Source organism: Pygocentrus nattereri, chromosome 25 (assembly GCF_015220715.1).
Source record: "Pygocentrus nattereri isolate fPygNat1 chromosome 25, fPygNat1.pri, whole genome shotgun sequence".
Lineage (NCBI taxonomy): Eukaryota > Metazoa > Chordata > Actinopteri > Characiformes > Serrasalmidae > Pygocentrus > Pygocentrus nattereri.
Genome location: NC_051235.1, coordinates 27,984,196 through 28,006,253, shown reverse-complemented (window position 1 = coordinate 28,006,253; position 22,058 = coordinate 27,984,196). Strand labels below are relative to the sequence as shown.

Below are 22,058 nucleotides of genomic sequence, written 5' to 3'. Positions count from 1 at the left end.
TATCCAGAGCGACTTACAATTTAATCATTTTAGTGTTAGGAGTCTTGCCCAAGGACCCTTATTGATATAGTGTAGGGTGCTTGCCCTGGTGGGGATTGAACCCCAGTCTACAGCGTAGAAGGCAGAGGTTTTAACCACTATACTAACCAACCACCAAGTAGTAAATAGTTACTGTTGTGTGTTAAGGAAAAACATCCTTTGCATTACATAATATATTTAAACAACACTAACTCTAGACTACTAAAATCAGCCTATTATGATGACCTTCTAACATCTGCCCCCACCCCAGGCACCTCGGGCACAGAGAGCAGTTCCTGCCCCTGAATCATGGATTCGATCAGTGGTTTGGGGCACCAAACTGTCACTTTGGACCCTACAACCACACCTACAGGCCCAACATCCCCCTCTACAACAACTCCAAGATGGTAGGAAGGTAGGTTTTACACTGATGTATACCAGCGTTGGTCGTGAAGCACCTCAGACCTGCACGTTCTTTTGTTCTTCTGTTCTAGCACACCTGATCCAGCTGATCAGCTAAGTAACAAAAACAGTGCATTTAGAGAAAACAATAAGCCTGACTTTTAACATAGGAGATGAATTCGTTTCATCAAATGAGGCTGTGTAATGTGATTTTGTTGTTGGTTTGATTCCCCAAATTCCCACAAATACATGATTATTGCAGTCAGACTGTAAAACTACACACTGCAGATTCATCCTGGATTAAAATCACTCCACAATTATTACAGTCAGACTGTAAAACTACACACTGCAGATTCATACTGGATTAAAATCGCTCCACAATTATTACCGTCAGACTGTAAAACTACACACTGCAGATTCATCCTGGATTAAAATCACTCCACAATTATTACAGTCAGACTGTAAAAGTACACACTGCAGATTCATCCTGGATTAAAATCGCTCCACAATTATTACCGTCAGACTGTAAAACTACACACTGCAGATTCATCCTGGATTAAAATCACTCCACAATTATTACCGTCAGACTGTAAAACTACACACTGCAGATTCATACTGGATTAAAATCACTCCACAATTATTACCGTCAGACTGTAAAACTACACACACTGCAGATTCATACTGGATTAAAATCACTCCACAATTATTACAGTCAGACTGTAAAACTACACGCTGCAGATTCATACTGGATTAAAATCGCTCCACAATTATTACCGTCAGACTGTAAAACTACACACACTGCAGATTCATACTGGATTAAAATCGCTCCACAATTATTACCGTCAGACTGTAAAACTACACACACTGCAGATTCATACTGGATTAAAATCACTCCACAATTATTACAGTCAGACTGTAAAACTACACACTGCAGATTCATACTGGATTAAAATCGCTCCACAATCATTACTGTCAGACTGTAAAACTACACACTGCAGATTCATACTGGATTAAAATAGCTCCACAATTATTACCGTCAGACCGTAAAACTACACACTGCAGATTCATACTGGATTAAAATCTCTCCACAATTATTACAGTCAGACTGTAAAACTACACACTGCAGATTCATACTGGATTAAAATCGCTCCACAATTATTACTGTCAGACTGTAAAACTACACACTGCAGATTCATACTGGATTAAAATCACTCCACAATTATTACAGTCAGACTGTAAAACTACACGCTGCAGATTCATACTGGATTAAAATCGCTCCACAATTATTACAGTCAGACTGTAAAACTACACACACTGCAGATTCATACTGGATTAAAATCACAGATATTGTCAGTAATAGCTTATTTAGTACTTCTTTGGGTAAAATTCATCCAGCTCTAACAGAGACAGCTCCAATGGTTTTGGTCACATCTGTAAATGTGTTATGGGGGACAATAGCCTCCGTTTTGAGTATCTGGGCTGACGTTGCAGCTACCTGGCTAAATTAATCAGATTTTTCCCTTTTTTGTAAACTCCTGTTTGTCCCAGCTGCGTTTGGGTCTCCAATTTTCTCTGTTTGTTCTGCCAAAACAGCCATATGTGCATTCAGGGTCATTGGCTCTAGCAAGTGTGATACTTTTGTGCTTAGCAGTGGATTTAATGAGTGTGGTGTACCTGAGCCTGGCCAGACGAACACACACACACACACACACACACACCCAGGAGACGACAGGTTGTGTTGACGGTGTGTTGGGACACCTGGAACAGCCGGAGCATACGAACCAACGAAGCAGCAACACGCTTCAGCTCATAACACACTCTGACTCTATAGAGACTTGCAGTGTGTGCATCACTAAGTTCACTTCTTAATCACTCTTTGGAACTGCACACTCCTCAGCAGAATAACTCACTCTGTAATGTGAAATGATGCATTTTAAGATTCTGTGACCAGAGTGTACATTTGTACACTGTATTTACACACTGTTTATGTTATATGCTGTATTCTTATACAATGTGAACTATATTCTTGCACTGTACACTATATCCATACACTATACACTGTACTGTATCCATACACTGTACATGTGCGCTTTGTACACTGTATCTCTACACTATACACTGTACTGTATCCATACACTGTACACTTTATTGTTATACCATATGCTATGTACTATATCCTATTTTGACACTGTACACTGACTATATATTTACACCATTTACTACACTGTACACTGCATTCTTACACTATGCGCTGCACTCCCTCTGATGGCTTTGCTATGTGTGACAGCCCTGTGGTCACCGAATGCGAACAGTGTGTTACATTCCGCATTTTTCGCCGGTTAACAGTACACCACGCACTCTTTCTCTTGAGATCAATTAAAGTCTAGAACCAACTTGTGTGTTTTTGCAGATATTATGAGGAGTTCGAAATCAGTGAGAAAACGGGGGAGTCAAATCTCACACAGATTTATTTGGAGGTGAGTTTCATTAATGACTGAATGTTTATCAGTAGCGTTAAATTTAGGATTACAAGTTTACACGTCCACCTACTCATAGAAAGGGTTTCACACATTCTAGCCCTAACCCTAACAATGAAAACTAAAAACTATGACATTTCACAAAACCCTCCACTCTCTGGACAGTAATGTTATAGTATCATGGTATTTAAACTAATACAAATAATAGAAAATGAATGGTATATTTAACAATATGATAATTAAGATGATAAAGAATGTATAATTGGGTTATGGCCTATTTTGGTGTCCCGCCTCTAACTCGGGATGCTCTTCTAAGAGGCTTGAAGAAGCTCCTTATGTGCTGAGAACCAACTGGGGTGGGGTTGATGGAGTGGCCTTTACATTTTTGTTCAGGGAAAAATGTATAAATTCGACCTCATCATGTCATTTTTAATTGTCTTTCAAGTATTACTAGTATTTTGTTGCTGTCCACAGAAAAACAAGTAGTAACTTTTTAGGAGAGGGCAAAAACACTCTTACCTTTCAGTGCAAGTCAATGCAAAGAGATTTTCTTCCAAGTGGTTTTGGAGCATTTCTATTGGTCCATTCGTCATGAAATTTTTGCACAATGTGAAGGACAGCTTACGTGTTGAAATGTGGTAGAAAAATAAAAAGGGACCAAAATAAAGTTATGTGGTTTTCTTTTGACAGCGATGATTTAAGCATAAACATTTAGACCAAAAGATCTTTAAGACTATAAAAAACTGCATTTGATGAAGTGCCCACACTTTTGGCTGGTATTGTATGTGCTGTGAGGCTCTTGGAAGACTTGCCCTGATTGGTTGGCTGCTGCTGACCGTTTCTGAGAATTGAACTCTCTGACGTAACGGGTATGATCTCTCACATCTGCTTTCAGGAAGGTTTGAACTTCATCCGTCACCAGGCTATGGCACGACAGCCTTTCTTTCTCTACTGGGCAGCAGATGCCACACACGCACCCGTATATGCCTCCAAACGGTTCCTGGGAAAGAGCCAGAGAGGACGGTAAGACCAGGACACTTAGAGCTATCGTGCTTTCCCACAGTAGTGGTGAGCAGAATCATCGATCTATCAGTATTTCTCTAATACTGACAATCATTTCTTTCGAGAACGAATCCATACATAAAATTTTCAGAATTAATGCGGTGCTGGAAAAAGTGGAAAAAGATGGTGGCAAGTTATTGTGAGCAATACAAACTACCTTTCCTTCTGTTTACTCCCTCCACTCCTCATTTTCGCTGGCGTGACACGACGCTGTCATGTGAGATTATTCAGTGGTGAGCCATGACTCTCTGTTTGGACCATTAACATTAAAATAATAATTTAAAAAAAAGATAATTAAAAACAGTTTTCGGTTTGCAGCCGAGTGTGAAGCGGCCGGGATGAGAATCAGTACCTCTAAATCCGAGACCTTGGTTCTCAGGCGGAAAGGGGTGGAGAGCCCTCTCTGGGTCGGGGATAGGCTCTTGCCTCAAGTGGAGGAGTTCAAGTATCTCGGGGTCTTGTTCACGAGTGATGGTACAAGGGAGCGGGAGATTGACAGGCGGATTGGTGCTGGGTCAGCAGTGATGCGGGCTCTTTACCGGTCTGTTGTGGTAAAGAAAGAGCTGAGCCATAAGGCAAGGCTCTCGATTTACCGGTCGATCTACGTTCCCACCCTCACCTATGGTCATGAGCTTTGGGTAATGACCGATAGAATAAGATCACGAATACAAGCGACCGAAATGAGTTTCCTCCGCAGGGTGTCTGGACTCTCCCTTAGAGATAGGGTGAGAAGTTCGGTCATCCGTGGGGGACTCTGAGTAGAGCCGCTGCTTCTTCACGTCGAGAGGAGCCAGTTGAGGTGGTTCAGGCATCTGGTTAGGATGCCTCCTGGACGCCTCCCTCGGGAAGTGTCACAGGCAAGTCCACCTGGGAGGAGACCCCGGGGAAGACCAAGGACACGCTGGCGTGACTATATCGCCCAGCTGGCCTGGGAGCGCCTCGGAATCCCCCTTGGAGAGATAGTGGAAGTGGCTGGGGAAAGGGAGGTCTGGGCCTCATTGCTTAGGATGCTGCCCCCGCGACCCGAACCCCGGAAAAGCGGAAGATGATGGATGGATGGATGGATGGAAGATAATAAAAACCAATGGCAGTTTCTGGTGGAGCACCTATGGGGTTTCTAATGCTATATTTAGACATGTGTAGCCTGTAAAACAGTCCATATGTCAAACTTGCTTAGAATGCAGCTCATATTCATCGTCAGTGATGTATCTAGAACTTCCAGAAGGTCTAGTGTTGTCCGTACAAAAGCCCACCCATTGTAAATGAAACGTTGGTTGATGCCTCTGTCATTTCCGGATTTTGACCCTAATAAATCTGAAGTGTTAGGCCTGATTCACACATACTGCTCCTCTGCCGTGTGAGCGACACGGCAAGGCTTGCTTCTCATTTCAGTGCCCATTTTAACCGACCAGCGTTTTCACGCAGGCTGAGCAGCTTGGTGTTTAGAAAATAGACCAGTTGCCGAGCCCTCGTCACGCAGCAAAATACAATAAAATAAGCCATGAAAATCAAACAGAAAATCCTGTATAAACTTAAAAATGTCATTTTTGTATGTAATGTAATTTATGAAGAAATACTAGTTAAAGTCTCTGTGCTATAAACAGATTCCCTGGTTGGTCTACACTGTTAGAAATGAAGGTTCTGTGCAGGAACATTTTTCGTGTATCAAGGTATAAACAACGTAAACGTTCCCTCAAAGGTTCTACAGTGGGTTTAAGGTCTGATTGTGAACCTTAAATCAGTTTCTCCTGGTGAAAAGTTGGTATTTGTTCCTTTTCATAACCGAATGTTTTAAAACAGAACAGTAGAATAAAAGCCTGGAGGCGAGGCGAGGCAGGGTGTGGAGTCAGTACAGCTTAGAACAGATCATTTCAGTGGATTATGGTTCAGTTATGTTCCCTGACTAAAGGGACTGAGATGGAGCCTTGAGGGTCCCACCCCAGTGACAAGAGGGGCACTGCCCCAGTGACAGTTTCGTACCTTTCATACCAGACGTGAAACTTTCGGACAGCTTTCTGTTGGACACTTCATGATCTTAACCCTGTTGTTTTCAACCAAAACTTTAAAATGAAATAAGACCATAACTACAATAATTGCTGAGTTTAAATACGACATGATTATGAAATGTAAACAAATTGAAAATTGCTAAATGTCATTTTTAAACTCACAACAGTCATTAGATCTTCTCTGGAAGCTCAGACGGCTCCACCCCATATCATCGATCCCTAATCAGCCAAACTCTGCTATGTTACCTTAAACACAAGCAGGAGAATGCATGACCAAAATCCATATAGCACATACAATTTCACGGTGTGTGTGATTATTTATTTATTTATTTTCTTCATCTCTAGTTTCTGAACTCTGTATGACAGATCTAGAGTCCATGTTTATCACAGTTGTCAGTGCCTGATGTTACTGATCTAACATCTCTGCCCATTTAAAGAGCTCAGATTTCATGCACAATTACATTTTCTCACTTTTTTTAAATTTAGATTTTCATACTACCACGTCTCAGAATGTATCATTACATGCTGTCCTTAAAAGATTGGTGTGTATTGGGTTTATTGTATTATAATATTAAGAAAAACAATGGTTTTACATACAGTGCTGTGCGAAAGTGTTGCACCCAAGACACATTTTCAAAATCTATTTATTTGTCTAGTTTGTGTTTATTTGCTGATAAAGTGTATAGAAAAGACAAAATGTATAGAATATATATATATATATATATGTATATATATATATATATATATATATATGTGTGTGTGTGTGTGTGTGTGTGTGTGTGTGTATATATGTAATATAAATGATTATATATATATAATAAATAGTGATTTTCTGGATGTCACTGTGTTTGTTTACCCATCTCCAAGCCTCTCCTCGAGGAAGCCCAGTATTATATGTAGTTAAAAAGCAGCTCCTGGTTTGACCAATCAGTGCTCAGTAAATTGAGCTCATGATGTCATTGATGATATTAACGAGTCTCTGTGGCGGCTGTGAAGGTGTCCAGGAAAAATATGGACCCAAGAAATTCTTGTTATTTTTTATTGTTTTTATGTTTATTTGAATTATGAATACGACTTTATTCTAATGTATATTGTGATAAACTCACTGCTGAGGTCAACTGTTTAAAACTTTGCTTAGATGCCTAAAACTTTCACACAGTACTGTACATCCACCTGCTCAGCCTACAGCAGGTTAGCTCTGCCCATTCATGAGGAACAATACATGGCGGCCAGTCAGAACAGAGCTTGTTTGCATACACCAGTCTTAAAGGCACAGGAACAGCCTTTACACAGCCTGTTTAATTCTAGTGGATGAAGAGAAGCTGGGAAATGGACATGTAGAAATGAATTCTGACCTATACTTAAAACCACACAAATGTGGACATTAGGGAACAAGTTCAGTGCATAAAAGATGTAGGATATAGGCCCTTTAAAGGTGCAACAGGTAATAGTTTTACTGTCTTACTGTTAAATGTAACCTTAAAATGTGTGTAGGACATGATGGCTGTTGACATCATCAATGCTGAGAAAACCTGCTAAAGCAGTAGAGTTCCGGATTGGAATCCTTGTTTATGTTTACCTTCACCTCCTGTAAGTCTTGTTATAGATAGTCCACTTTACTCAACCCGTCTTAGACCACAACAAGGCTGACATGGCATAACACAGTGATAAACTACAGAAGACTATTGTGTGCACTAAGACTTAACAGTTTGACGGTAATAATTGTGGTGTGATTTTAATCCAGTATGAATCTGCAGCGTGTGTAGTTTTACGGTCTGACTGTAATAATTGTGGAGTGATTTTAATCCAGTATGAATCTGCAGTGTGTAGTTTTACAGTCTGAGGGTAATAATTGTGGAGAGATTTTAATCCAGTATGAATCTGCAGTGTGTGTAGTTTTACAGTCTGACTGTAATAATTGTGGAGTGATTTTAATCCAGTATGAATCTGCAGTGTGTAGTTTTACAGTCTGACTGTAATAATTGTGGAGTGATTTTAATCCATTATGAATCTGCAGTGTGTGTAGTTTTACAGTCTGACGGTAATAATTGTGGAGTGATTTTAATCCAGTATGAATCTGCAGTGTGTGTAGTTTTACAGTCTGACTGTAATAATTGTGGAGTGATTTTAATCCAGTATGAATCTGCAGTGTGTGTAGTTTTACAGTCTGACTGTAATAATTGTGGAGTGATTTTAATCCAGTATGAATCTGCAGTGTGTGTAGTTTTACAGTCTGACTGTAATAATTGTGGAGTGATTTTAATCCAGTATGAATCTGCAGCGTGTGTAGTTTTACAGTCTGACGGTAATAATTGTGGAGTGATTTTAATCCAGTATGAATCTGCAGCGTGTGTACTTTTACGGTCTGACTGTAATAATTGTGGAGTGATTTTAATCCAGTATGAATCTGCAGTGTGTAGTTTTACAGTCTGACTGTAATAATTGTGGAGTGATTTTAATCCAGTATGAATCTGCAGCGTGTGTAGTTTTACGGTCTGACTGTAATAATTGTGGAGTGATTTTAATCCAGTATGAATCTGCAGTGTGTAGTTTTACAGTCTGACTGTAATAATTGTGGAGCGATTTTAATCCAGTATGAATCTGCAGCGTGTAGTTTTACAGTCTGAGGGTAATAATTGTGGAGAGATTTTAATCCAGTATGAATCTGCAGTGTGTAGTTTTACAGTCTGACTGTAATAATTGTGGAGTGATTTTAATCCAGTATGAATCTGCAGTGTGTAGTTTTACAGTCTGACTGTAATAATTGTGGAGTGATTTTAATCCATTATGAATCTGCAGTGTGTGTAGTTTTACAGTCTGACGGTAATAATTGTGGAGTGATTTTAATCCAGTATGAATCTGCAGTGTGTGTAGTTTTACAGTCTGACTGTAATAATTGTGGAGTGATTTTAATCCAGTATGAATCTGCAGTGTGTGTAGTTTTACAGTCTGACTGTAATAATTGTGGAGTGATTTTAATCCAGTATGAATCTGCAGTGTGTGTAGTTTTACAGTCTGACTGTAATAATTGTGGAGTGATTTTAATCCAGTATGAATCTGCAGCGTGTGTAGTTTTACAGTCTGACGGTAATAATTGTGGAGTGATTTTAATCCAGTATGAATCTGCAGCGTGTGTACTTTTACGGTCTGACTGTAATAATTGTGGAGTGATTTTAATCCAGTATGAATCTGCAGTGTGTAGTTTTACAGTCTGACTGTAATAATTGTGGAGTGATTTTAATCCAGTATGAATCTGCAGCGTGTAGTTTTACAGTCTGAGGGTAATAATTGTGGAGAGATTTTAATCCAGTATGAATCTGCAGTGTGTAGTTTTACAGTCAGACTGTAATAATTGTGGAGTGATTTTAATCCAGTATGAATCTGCAGTGTGTAGTTTTACAGTCTGACTGTAATAATTGTGGAGTGATTTTAATCCATTATGAATCTGCAGTGTGTGTAGTTTTACAGTCTGACGGTAATAATTGTGGAGTGATTTTAATCCAGTATGAATCTGCAGTGTGTGTAGTTTTACAGTCTGACTGTAATAATTGTGGAGTGATTTTAATCCAGTATGAATCTGCAGCGTGTGTAGTTTTACAGTCTGACTGTAATAATTGTGGAGTGATTTTAATCCAGTATGAATCTGCAGCGTGTGTAGTTTTACAGTCTGACGGTAATAATTGTGGAGAGATTTTAATCCAGTATGAATCTGCAGTGTGTGTAGTTTTACAGTCTGACGGTAATAATTGTGGAGTGATTTTAATCCAGTATGAATCTGCAGTGTGTGTAGTTTTACAGTCTGACTGTAATAATTGTGGAGTGATTTTAATCCAGTATGAATCTGCAGTGTGTGTAGTTTTACAGTCTGACTGTAATAATTGTGGAGTGATTTTAATCCAGTATGAATCTGCAGTGTGTGTAGTTTTACAGTCTGACTGTAATAATTGTGGAGTGATTTTAATCCAGTATGAATCTGCAGTGTGTGTAGTTTTACAGTCTGACTGTAATAATTGTGGAGTGATTTTAATCCAGTATGAATCTGCAGCGTGTGTAGTTTTACACTCTGACTGTAATAATTGTGGAGAGATTTTAATCCAGTATGAATCTACAGTGTGTGTAGTTTTACAGTCTGACGGTAATAATTGTGGAGTGATTTTAATCCAGTATGAATCTGCAGTGTGTGTAGTTTTACAGTCTGACGGTAATAATTGTGGAGTGATTTTAATCCAGTATGAATCTGCAGTGTGTGTAGTTTTACAGTCTGACTGTAATAATTGTGGAGTGATATTAATCCAGTATGAATCTGCAGTGTGTGTAGTTTTACAGTCTGACTGTAATAATTGTGGAGTGATTTTAATCCAGTATGAATCTGCAGTGTGTAGTTTTACAGTCTGACGGTAATAATTGTGGAGTGATTTTAATCCAGTATGAATCTGCAGTGTGTGTAGTTTTACAGTCTGACTGTAATAATTGTGGAGTGATTTTAATCCAGTATGAATCTGCAGTGTGTGTAGTTTTACAGTCTGACTGTAATAATTGTGGAGTGATTTTAATCCAGTATGAATCTGCAGTGTGTGTAGTTTTACAGTCTCACTGTAATAATTGTGGAGTGATTTTAATCCAGTATGAATCTGCAGCGCATATAGTTTTACAGTCTGACGGTAATAATTGTGGAGTGATTTTAATCCAGTATGAATCTGCAGTGTGTAGTTTTACAGTCTGACTGTAATAATTGTGGAGTGATTTTAATCCAGTATGAATCTGCAGTGTGTGTAGTTTTACAGTCTGACTGTAATAATTGTGGAGTGATTTTAATCCAGTATGAATCTGCAGTGTGTAGTTTTACAGTCTGACAGTAATAATTGTGGAGTGATTTTAATCCAGTATGAATCTGCAGCGTGTAGTTTTACAGTCTGACTGTAATAAATGTGGAGAGATTTTAATCCAGTATGAATCTGCAGTGTGTGTAGTTTTACAGTCTGACGGTAATAATTGTGGAGTGATTTTAATCCAGTATGAATCTGCAGTGTGTAGTTTTACAGTCTGACTGTAATAATTGTGGAGTGATTTTAATCCAGTATGAATCTGCAGTGTGTAGTTTTACAGTCTGACTGTAATAATTGTGGAGTGATTTTAATCCAGTATGAATCTGCAGTGTGTAGTTTTACGGTCTGTGGAGTGATCTTCTGTAATTGATTACAGTGATAAAAGTCTTGTTTATGCCCCTCAGGCAACATATTTTTATTGTTTTTGACTGTGTCCTGTGATGGAAAGCTGAACATCCACTCTATGACCTTTCAGTCCATGCCATCCCACAATCTCAATATGCTGCACTATATTTGATGGTCATGTCTTATTCTTGAAGGTGACTTCTTTAAGAGATGAGTGAGAAAACGTGGCCTTCCCACAGATCAGAACCTTCCATAAATCATGCGGTTGTAATTTCATACATAACCAAATCAAACGCGGGAGGAGAACCCAGGAAGTAGTTGGTAATTAAGTGAACACCCCTGTTTTCCAATGCAAATTACAGTTTAATTAAATGTTGATTTTTGGCAGCCCTGTGGTTGGGCCGAGGGGAAGGACTGCATGGCTGATGTCGTGTGTGTGTGTGTGTGTGTGTGTGTGTGTGTGTGTGTGTGTGTGTGTGTGTGTGAGCTCTTAGTATTCCTCACAGTGAGTCAGACCTCGCTTAGCAGACGTTTCTTCAGAATGCCAAATGAGGTTTGTGTTGACAGAGGAGTGGCTCAGGCCCCAGAGATATTTTCTGCAGAAAGAGGGATCATGCTTCTAGCGCTTCTAGCTATCTCACACCTCTCTGTGGATCTCTCTATTTTACTACCAATTTCTGCATCTATTTGGGGAAGTAGCTTCATTACAGTGATGCTTTTGGCACATTATATCATATTAGCTACAGCGCAGTTCAAACATTTGGAATCACAGTTTTCAATAATTCAAAACCTAATTTGTTGAAGGTAAACTGATCAGGCATAACGTTCTGACCACCTCCTTGTTTCTACACTCATTGTCCACTTTATCAGCTCCACTTACTGTATAGCTGCACTTTGTAGTTCTACAGTTACAGACTGTAGTCCATCTGTTTCTCTGATACTTCAGTGGTCAGGACCCCTATGGACCTTATATATATATATGACAATGAAACTCAAACAGAGGTGCACAGTTTCGAACAGAGATACAGTTGTATGCGGAACTTCTGGTCAAAATAACATGTTTTGTTGATTTCCTAAGTGAAAGTAAGTGAACTCTTAAATATGGCATTTTTCTGGTAATTTTAGTGCATAATTTTACTTATTTGGTGATTTGAACATAAAACACAGACATATGAAGCTTGTAGAACACATTGCATGCGTCAAATCTGTGCATACTGTAGCTCATGTGCACTGTCAGTGATGTATCTCAGACAAAATTGTTCCCAATGTAAATCAAAGCGTTGGCTGGTTTCCTGATTGTGTCCATAGTTAATCTACTTTTATTTGTGCTCCGACTTATTTACTGAGTTTAATATGTTGGAACAGAATAAAACATGTAATAAATAAATGTGCCATGAGGGATCAGTTCACTTATTTTCAACCAATCAACTGTCGTCACACCCTTGCTTGAAATCATGCATCTCTAATGGGCTTGTTTATGTGGTTTCTGACGCTGTGTTACTCACTGTTATCTATAATTATACAACAGTTAGTTCCTGCCGCGCAAGCTGATTGGTTGACAGGCGTTCTAACTGAGCTGTTATTTCACCATAACATCCCGGGTTTTTCACAAACACTATCACTCCACTGAGACACCGTTGCTAAGCAACGACTCTGACAGCTGCAGGAGACGCTCGAGCCATTTGAACGTTTTTACTTCTTACCTTGCCACAAACAGAAAACGGACACTGTTAAGACCACATCTGACCGACAGCCGATTTGGTCCGACTCTGAAGACGAGACGACACTAAATTCCCAAACTGTCGTCTCCACTGAGCAGCTTTTCAGTCGGCAGCTGTGACAGAAGAACAGCTGAACAACCTGGAATCAGCCAGAAATGAACCCAACACCATTCGCCAGATGTGTCTGATCTTCAGAGTCGGACCAAATCAGACTGAGCCGTAAAACTGACCCAATAAAACAAAGAAAAGCTGCTCAGTGGTGACGACAGTTTGGGAATTTAGTGTAAGGAGCTGGAGAACAAACTGCCGGCTGAGCAGTGAGTGGGCGGAGCTCGTTACTCTGACATAGCAGCGAGCTGCTCGTTAGGGAGCTATAATTAGGAGGAAGGAACTGAACATTAAAACGTATTAAACGCCGCGTTCACGGCCAGTTTATTCATTTCTTACTGTATTTATTTAACTGCTGTATTAAAACAGTAGAACACTCGAGGAGTGAGTTATTTTGCGGTAAAACACTCCCTCTCGTGTTCTGTTGCTTAAACATGGACTAAAATTCATCACTTCAGTTAGCTTCAGCACCAAACCTGCTCTTTGGCTGTTTGATTTGGGATAATTGGGAAGAGGGAAAAGTCAGATTTACAGTTGTTTCTGTAAATGACGGTTGAGCTGACACTGATGGTCTGTGTGGTGCTGTGTTCTTTAGCTATGGCGATGCTGTGATGGAGCTGGACTACAGTGTCGGGCAGATTTTGTCCTGGCTGGTCACACTGGGCATCGATAAAACCACATTTGTGTTCTTCACTTCTGACAACGGCGCTGCATTAACGTCTGGACCTCATCAAAGTGAGTAACAGTTCAGACTAAACCCAGTACCAGTGTTTCCCTGCTCTGACACAACCACTTCAGCTCAGGATGGCCTGTAAATCAGCTGATCAGTAGAAGCAGCTGTGCTAGAGCAGCCGAAATATAGGACACCTCCAGGACCAGAGAGAAAGAGTTGTTTATTAGTCAAGAACATTTTGAGATATATGGGATTTGTTCTGGTTAGTCCTCGCACAAACGCACAATACAGATAAAAAAGTTGAAATATACAGTCATATCCAAAAGTTTGAACACTCCCAGCCAAATATTAGAATGTGCCATTACTTTTGTTTATTTATTTTCTTATTTTCATTGATATATATATATATAGTACTTTATACAATTTGTTTTAATTTTTCAAATTGACATGATGGAAATAAAGCGTAAAAAAGAAAATATGTCTTTTGCTAAGGAGACATTTCTGGTTTTTTTCCCCAAAATGTTCAATTCAGCAAGTAATTGTGCATGAAAATGTTCAGAAGTGTGTTCTGTGTAGAGGGTGTTCACTTTTTTCACTTAGATAATCAATAAAATGTCATGTGACCAAAGGTGCCCAAACTTTTTTATTTATTTCATTTTTTATTCTAGTATTAGTGTTATTGAAAATATACATACTAACTGCTCTCAGTCTCAGATTAGAGTGATTGTTGGTTGTATCTCTTTCCTAATCTCAGCAATCTCTCCCCACACTGTGTTAACTGTGTGTTTTGTTTTCCGTGTTTGTTCCCAGGTGGCAGTAACGGTCCATTCCTGTGTGGAAAGGAGACGACTTTCGAAGGAGGAATGAGGGAGCCAGCTATTGCCTGGTGGCCGGGACGAATCCCTGCAGGCACGGTAGGAATCTCCACAGATGGACAGGATTATTATCCCCTTGGAACAGTTACATATTGATAGTGATTGAAATCTTCTCTATGAAACGGGACCCTCAAATAAACAGAGCATCACTTCATTAACAGCTACTAGCGCCGCTCTGTAGGCGACCCTGCCCGTCTGCAGGGACAGCAGAGGAGGGGAAAGTTCAGCTCCTCACTACTGGGCTTTAGTTACATTTAGGGATCATACGCCTTCAAAGAGGGGGGCAATTATTTATTGTCACCCCCCTAATTCTTCAGTGATATGAAGCTGAAGTCAGATATTCACCAGATTCTTGTTCAAATTTTTCCGTTCCACCTTAAATGGGCAACATTTCTAGTGCCTGACGTGCCAGAATGTGACTGCTACACCACTTAAGGTGGACTACTGAGACAAACTACTAGCAATATTTACTATTGTTATGAAGAAAAAGACCATAATACATTGAAACAACCAAGGGCTAAGTGGTAGGGGTGAGGGGAGAAATGGGACTGGGCCTAACTCGGACACTAGGCTGCCTCTCTGTGTGTTGAGCTGCTAGTGAGCAATGGGAAGTGAAAGGGGAGGGCCGAGAGCCCCTTGCTGTGAAAACAATTCACACCTCCTCACTAAGAGATAAAATGGACAGCACAGCTGCAACTTCATATCAAAAATCATGTACAAATACCACTTTAAAAAAGGATTTAACAATAAAAACTCCTCAGGATAACAATATATTTGCTCATTTTTAAGTATCCCACAGTTTTTCTCGTTTGCTTAGTAACTCATACTGTGCTCTAAATCACATCGACAAGTCGTGGGGTGGAGGTTAGGGAACCAGCCCTGTGACCGGAAGGTTGCCGGTTCAATCCCCAGGGTTGACAGTCCATGACTGAGGTGTCCTTGAGCAAGAGGACCCCCAATTGCTCCCCGGGCACCGTGGACAGGGCTGCCCACCGCTCCGGGCAAGTGTGCTCACCGCATCCTAGTGTGTGTGTTTTCACTTCATGTGATGGGCTAAATGTGGAGGTGGAATTTTCCCGTTTGTGGGATTAAAAATGTATCACTTAACTTAAGTCTGCCTGTGGTTAGCGAGAAGTTTTTACTGTTATAGAAACAACTTGGGCTATTTGGGTGGCTGTTGACCTCTACTATGTTTTAGCAATGGTAGCCTTACCACTCCAGTTGTAACTAAAGAAGCGAAATCTGGACTCCAAACATGCCTCTGCCATTCAAATACATCTTGGCTTAGTAGAAAATCGTATAAATAAAATTTTCCGGAAACATTCCTTTGGACTCTGATGCTTAGTGTTAAGGCGATCTGTTAAAACTAGGGGCTGTGTATTAAAGCGTCTCTCCAGGCCTGCAGTGGAGAAATGAATAAAAGAGGTCAGTGCGTCTGGTGGAAGTCTGTAATCCTCTCCTCAGACTCTTAATTGTTTTTGACTGTTTGAATCAGTGTTAATGGCCTCATCAGGTATTGTAATTCAATCCTGCCTCTCAGAGGAAAAGCTCGAGTCTACCTCTCGGACAAGAAAGGAAGATTTTTAAACCACAGGAATTTATCATCTGCATGAATGTGTGTATATTTCCTCAAGTTTTGAGGTGCTCCTTGTCCCCGTCCCCCCCCGCCCCCCCGCCCCTTATCCCCCCGTCTTCTTTTTTTGCGGCTGAGAGGAAGCCTCCCCTTTTCCTGATCCGCTAAAGCCGTGCGTTCTGCAAATGACTTTTAATTGTATTAGGGGCAGCTGTGACACGGGGCTGTGGCGCTGGGGGGATTTTTTTGGAGGAGCTGGAGCTAAGCTGTGCCCCCGGCTCGCTATCTGAGGGGTGTGCGGGGCTGTGATAGCGCAGAGCCCAGGCGAGGCAGAGGGGGATTGGGAGCGTCTTAAGCGGCTAATCTGTTTGTGTGTTTGCTGAGGTTGGATTGAGCTGTAATGAGGGCTCCTGTATCTGAATATGCCAGCCGTGTGGGATAAAGGACAAAAAAAAAAAAAAGAAAGAGGGAGCGGGTGGGGAGGCTGTGCATGTGGCTGTGTGTGTATGTCTGTGTGTGTTAGGGCTGCACTATGTATCGTTTGCTAAATATTATCTATAAGAATGTCTTGTGAATCTGTGACGTGTTTTGGTTCATTTGTGATTCTTCAGTAAGTGATTCATTCATTTGATGAATCGATCACTTGCTAAACAATTCATTTAATTCGTGTTAAATGATTTTATTCGGTTGGATTCAGTTACTTTGGTATGACTTCGATTTTTATACACTGATTACACTGATGTGAAGCTGTACACAGTCGTTATACAGTATACAGTCACTTTTTGTGGGGGATTTAAATTCATTGAAATTAATGCCGGTCAGTCATCATTTTAAAGGAATGTTTGGGTGGAAACTCTCGTTGCGTCTGGGCTGTTATATTTATATATGATATCATAAATAATATATTTATATATTATTATATTTGATAATATTAGCCAAGACTTGTAGTCCAAATTTTGTTTCTTTAGCTTAGAGGTGGAGCTTTGAGGCTAACATGCTAACAGACAGTAAAACTCAATAGGCACCCAATAAGCATCTCTTCTGTAAATACATCCCCAAACCTTCGTTATGTTAAATGATACATTACATTACTCAGAGAGGTCGTTATGGTTTAGGACAGTAGAGGTGGGCGATATGACAGTATTTTATTTTTTATTATTGTGATAAATTTAGTTTTTTGTGATAAATAAATACTTTTGTGAGCACATCATGGACGTCATCAGTATTTAAGGAACACTCACTAACATGCTGCATTGCAGATAGAACATAATTAGTCCTGAGCAGCTGAATTTAGTACAGTACAATATGCGAAATGCTAAATAAAAATGTTGTCCAAAATTTTTCATACTGGTTTACATGTCTAGAGCTAAATAGTGTGTGTCAAAATATCGTGATCCATATTGTGTAGCATAAAATTGTCTCTGTGTGTGTGTGTGTGCGTGTGTGTGTGTGTGTATTTATTTATTTATTGCTTTTATATTTCTGTGTTTGTGTCAAGCACTTGCTGCTGTAAATAAACTTGCCTTGCCTCGAGTCAGTGGAAGAGTTTTGCTGAACCATTCTTTCACCAATGCCAGCATGCTTTTAATATACTGCTGGGTATTTCGCCATGTGAAGCAATATTATTGTAATGGCACTGTGACACTTTTTCTGATACTGATATTGAAGATTGAGTATGGATCAATACTGATACATCTGCTTTTCTTTAAAAACAACCAATTTTTAAACTGAAGCGCTTCATTTAAGAAGAATATTCACTTCGCTTAAGAATATTCATCTGTGTCGTGCTGCTCTAGTATGCGTGTGTGTGTGTGGATTCAGAGGGCACAAGCTGGCAGCTGCTGGAGGCTTTGCCCATGCTGGTGCCAGGTGTCTGGGCACTGACAGGCTGGTGGAGGATGGCGAGGGAAAGCAGGTGTTTTCATGCTGTTAAGGTTTTGCCCAGCAGCTGCTTGGCAGATTTGGCTGGATTTCAGGCTGCCTCCTTGCCGTCATGTGGGACACACTGATACCACTGTTTCTGTTAGCATTCATGTCCCACAAACACCCAGCCACTTTATCAGAGACACCTTGCTGCTGTGCAGTTAGAGACTGTAGACCATCTGTAGCCAACAGTGTGTGCTAGCCCTTCATCAATGGTCAGTTTCAGATCACAGAACAGCTCTTGGATGGATATTTTGGATGGTGGTCCACTCTCAACCTAGCATGTGTAAAAACCCCAGCAACGACGCTGTATCTGATAGATTCGTGCCAGCACCACACACGCTACAGTGTCTGTGCCAGCTGTCTCCAGAGGTCCACTGATGGCACCTGTGTATTTTTTTTTTCATTTACTAAAAACAGTCATAATTTCTTTTTTATCACCATCATCCATTTTTTGGCTGCACAGTTTTGAGCCTCACTTAAAAATCTGGGCTGAAAAACTGAATGGGTGGGGCTAAATTTATATAGGACGATTATACACAATATAGCCAAAAGTATATTTACTACCACCAATTTATTAAATTTTGGTGTTTCAGCCACATCCATTGCTAGCAGGTGTATAAAATCAAGCATGTAGCCATGTGATGTACACGTTGACCATGGATGCCACCTTTGTCACATGAATGCCAGTTTATAAAATTTCAGCCTTGCTAGATCTGCCTCAGTCAACTGTAAGTGCTGTTGTGCTGCATGAAGTGCTGCATGAAGCAGGAGACCACGCCGACTCACATAGTGGGGTGGCCAAGGGCTGAAATGCACAATGTGTAAAAAAAAATACTCACTACAGAGTTCCAGACTGCTTGAAGCAACATCGGCACAAAAGCTGTGCGTTGGAGGCTTCATGAAACGAGTTTCTGTGGCCAGGCAGCTGCACACAAGCCAAAGATCACTATGTGCAAGGCCAAGCGTCGGCTGGAGTGGTGTAAAGTACAGTGCTACTGGACTCTGGAGCAGTGGAAATGAGTTCTCTCAAGTGATGAATCGTGCTTCACTCTCTGGCAGTCAGATGAACTTCTAGGTTTGGCAGATGCCAGGAGAATGCTACCCAACCTAAATGTTAAGAAAAGCCATTTTGTCCTTTCCACAAAAATCAAACCACCTTTTATGTCCATTTTACCATCTTGGCTGTAAATATGTCTCAGTATGTGCTGATGTACTAGTATAGGATGAAAATGTAATATAAATGAAAATGCAAACTTACTTTGCTCTGCTTTAAGCTTCAGCTCAGCTGTAGCTGCTTTTCTCACATCTCCAGCAGGAAACGTTTCCGCAAAAGTGGAAAAATGTCTTGTTTTATGAGGCAGAAGTCAGCTTCTCATTGGCCAGCTTCTTGGTCTGATTTTCCCATTCCACCTTAAATAGTGCATGAGGTGCCAGAATGTAACTGCTGCACCATTTAAGGTGGAACGGGGGAACTCGAACGAGAAACCGACTTCAGCTTTGTGACTTTTTAGTGTTTGAAAGTTTCTCGTTGCAGATTAAACATATCAGGAAACCAGTTGAGTGCTTATAAACACAAATTAGTCCATTTGTCTCCAAATTATCGATGTTCGTCTAAAATCTATTAGCTACTAGCTAGACGACACTGTTGTCTGCATTGCTATGGTGACCAGCAGCCTGCGCACCAACCTTTAGGGTTTAAGGGTGAATTAGCAGATATAGGCTACATTAACTCCAACATTTGTTGAAACTGTGTTAGAACAATCAGCAGAGCTTCTTTTTACTGCAAAGATGATTATTTTATTTTTTATGATTATTTTTTTACCTAAAAGCCTAATACTGCTGTGGAGTCACAACAGGCCAGTAAAAAAGACACATGCGACTCCGATCTCTGACCTACCGGAATGCATAGTGCCAACAGTAAAGTTTGGTAGAGGAGGGATAATGATCCAGAGCTTTTTTTCCCAGTGGCCTGTACAGAGCCTTGATTTTAACCCTACTGAATATCTTTGGGATGAGCTGGAACGTCAGTTCGTCGTAGTGCCAGGCCTACTCCTCCAGCATTAGTGTCTGACCTCAGAAATGCTCACTTTCCAGAATGTGAATTATTAACAGCCACGGTTTTGGAATGTGATTTCCAACAAACTCCTATAGCTGTGATAGTTGGGTGTCCACATACTTTTGGCCACATTGTGTATGTAAATGTATAGATTTTTTTGTGACATCACAAAACCAATGACTTCAGTGAATTCACTTGAACAGAATCGCAGTAGCTGGGCGTCTGAGTGGCAGCAGCAGGCCCAGTTGGCTGGAGATGTGTGCTGGAATGGGCTGGCAGTGAAAAGCAGAGAGAGAGGCATTCCTACAGATACACACAGAGGAGGGGGGCGTGAGCCGTCACCCCCTAAAGCTGCCAGCCTCATCTCTTGTGTTGTGTTTATCAGCTGAAGGCACAGGGCTGGAGTGCATTAGACAGGGATAGCAGTCTGTCTCCTCAGATAACTACCACCAGCATTTAACACACAGCACAACGCGGCCGGAAAAAAAAGAAAAACGGAGAAAAAAGGGATAAAGAAATGAAGAGAAGCTGGAATAAAAGGGTGGTGGGGGAGGATGGGAATGGAAGTGAATGGAAGATAAAGAAATGTGCCTTTTCAAATATTCAAACTTCTTTATTTTCCTTTCAGTCCAGTGTTTTTTTCTTTTGCGTAAAGCTGAGTAGAAGCTTATGGAAGCTCCTTTCTGCCAGGTAGAGGAGCAAAATCATGTTCTCCTTCTCCTCCTCAGAATATTGACTTAGTATTAGTCGTTTTTCTTTGACTTGGCACGTCAAATAATGACTGACCATTTATTTGAATTTAGTTCTCTCCTTTTTCCAAAATTTTGGTAAAATAGTGAGTTATTAATGCCCATTTTTTATTTTTACCCCTACCCCCTGTTTTTAAGTGTCACTTTGCCCCGTGGAACTTTTATTATAGGGGGTTCTTCCCATACAAAATGAGACCCTCAAATAAAAAGAGCATCACTTCATTAACAGCTACTAGCGCTGCTCTGTAGGCGACCCTGCCCGTCTGCAGTGACAGCAGAGGAGGGGAAAGTTCAGCTCCTCACTGCTGGGCTTTAGTTTTGGAGTCTCTGAAAAACCTCCATTTGGAGGGCCATGTAGCCCCAACGCTTCACCCCACCCCTCTATCTCAATAAGAATCGGGACACCCCACCCCCTAGACAAGAACACGCAGACGGAGAGGTAGGGCTAAGTGGTAGGGGCAAGGGGTGAAATGGGATTGGGCCTATATTTCAAGAATGCAAGCCATTTTTCCAACCTAGTGAGTCAATATTTCAAGAAAAATCATTTGAGTTTCTAAGTCAATATTTTGAACAGAGGAGATGGAGAAAAATGTCTCCCCTGCCTGGAGCAAAGGGTTGCCATATAATGGAAAATCTAGTCATAATTTCAGCGTACCAAGTCAATATTTTGAGAAACTAAGTCATTATTTTGAGTCAGTATTTTAACACACTGCCAGAAACAGGAGAAAAAAAACAAAGAAATGAAGAGTGGCTGGAATAAAAGGAGGAGTTGGAATGGAAGTGAATGTGAGATAAAGAAATGTGCCTGTTAAAATATTCAAACTTCCGTTTTTTCTTTTCTTTCAGTCTGATTCTTTTCGTCTCATTTTTTTGTGCAGAGCTGGCTAAGAGCTGCTGGAGGTAGCGGCTAGTCAACTTTATTAATTGTCTTCTTTGATTTCTCCTTTTCCTATCTTTGTAAGGCTGTGTGTGTGTGTGTGTGTGTGTGTGTGTGTGTGTGTGTGTGTGTTTGTGTGTGTGTAGATAATGGAATGTGCCAGGCCCTCCCTCACTGAGGAGGAGGAGAATCCAGGGAGGCTGATGCAGGCTCTGTATATATATATATATGTGTGTGTGTGTGTGTGTGTGTGTGTGTGTGTGTGTGTGTGTGTGTGTGTAGCGCAGCCAGCTGCTCGGGGCTGATAGCGCTATCTGATTGTGAGCGTGCCGTCTCCCTCAAAGGGCCGCTCAGGAGAGAATGG

General features: G+C 40.6%; 1 protein-coding gene across 1 annotated transcript in view; it reads left to right on the top strand.

Annotated features, from left to right (window-relative positions):
• galns (galactosamine (N-acetyl)-6-sulfatase) overlaps nt 1-22,058 on the top strand; it is a 60,104-nt gene that overhangs the window by 8,568 nt on the left and 29,478 nt on the right. Inside the window, exons 5-9 of the mRNA XM_037534606.1 lie at nt 290-433; nt 2,831-2,897; nt 3,793-3,920; nt 13,561-13,700; nt 14,449-14,552. Coding sequence (XP_037390503.1) covers nt 290-433; nt 2,831-2,897; nt 3,793-3,920; nt 13,561-13,700; nt 14,449-14,552 — 583 coding nt within the window. The remainder of the gene's footprint in view (nt 1-289; nt 434-2,830; nt 2,898-3,792; nt 3,921-13,560; nt 13,701-14,448; nt 14,553-22,058) is intronic.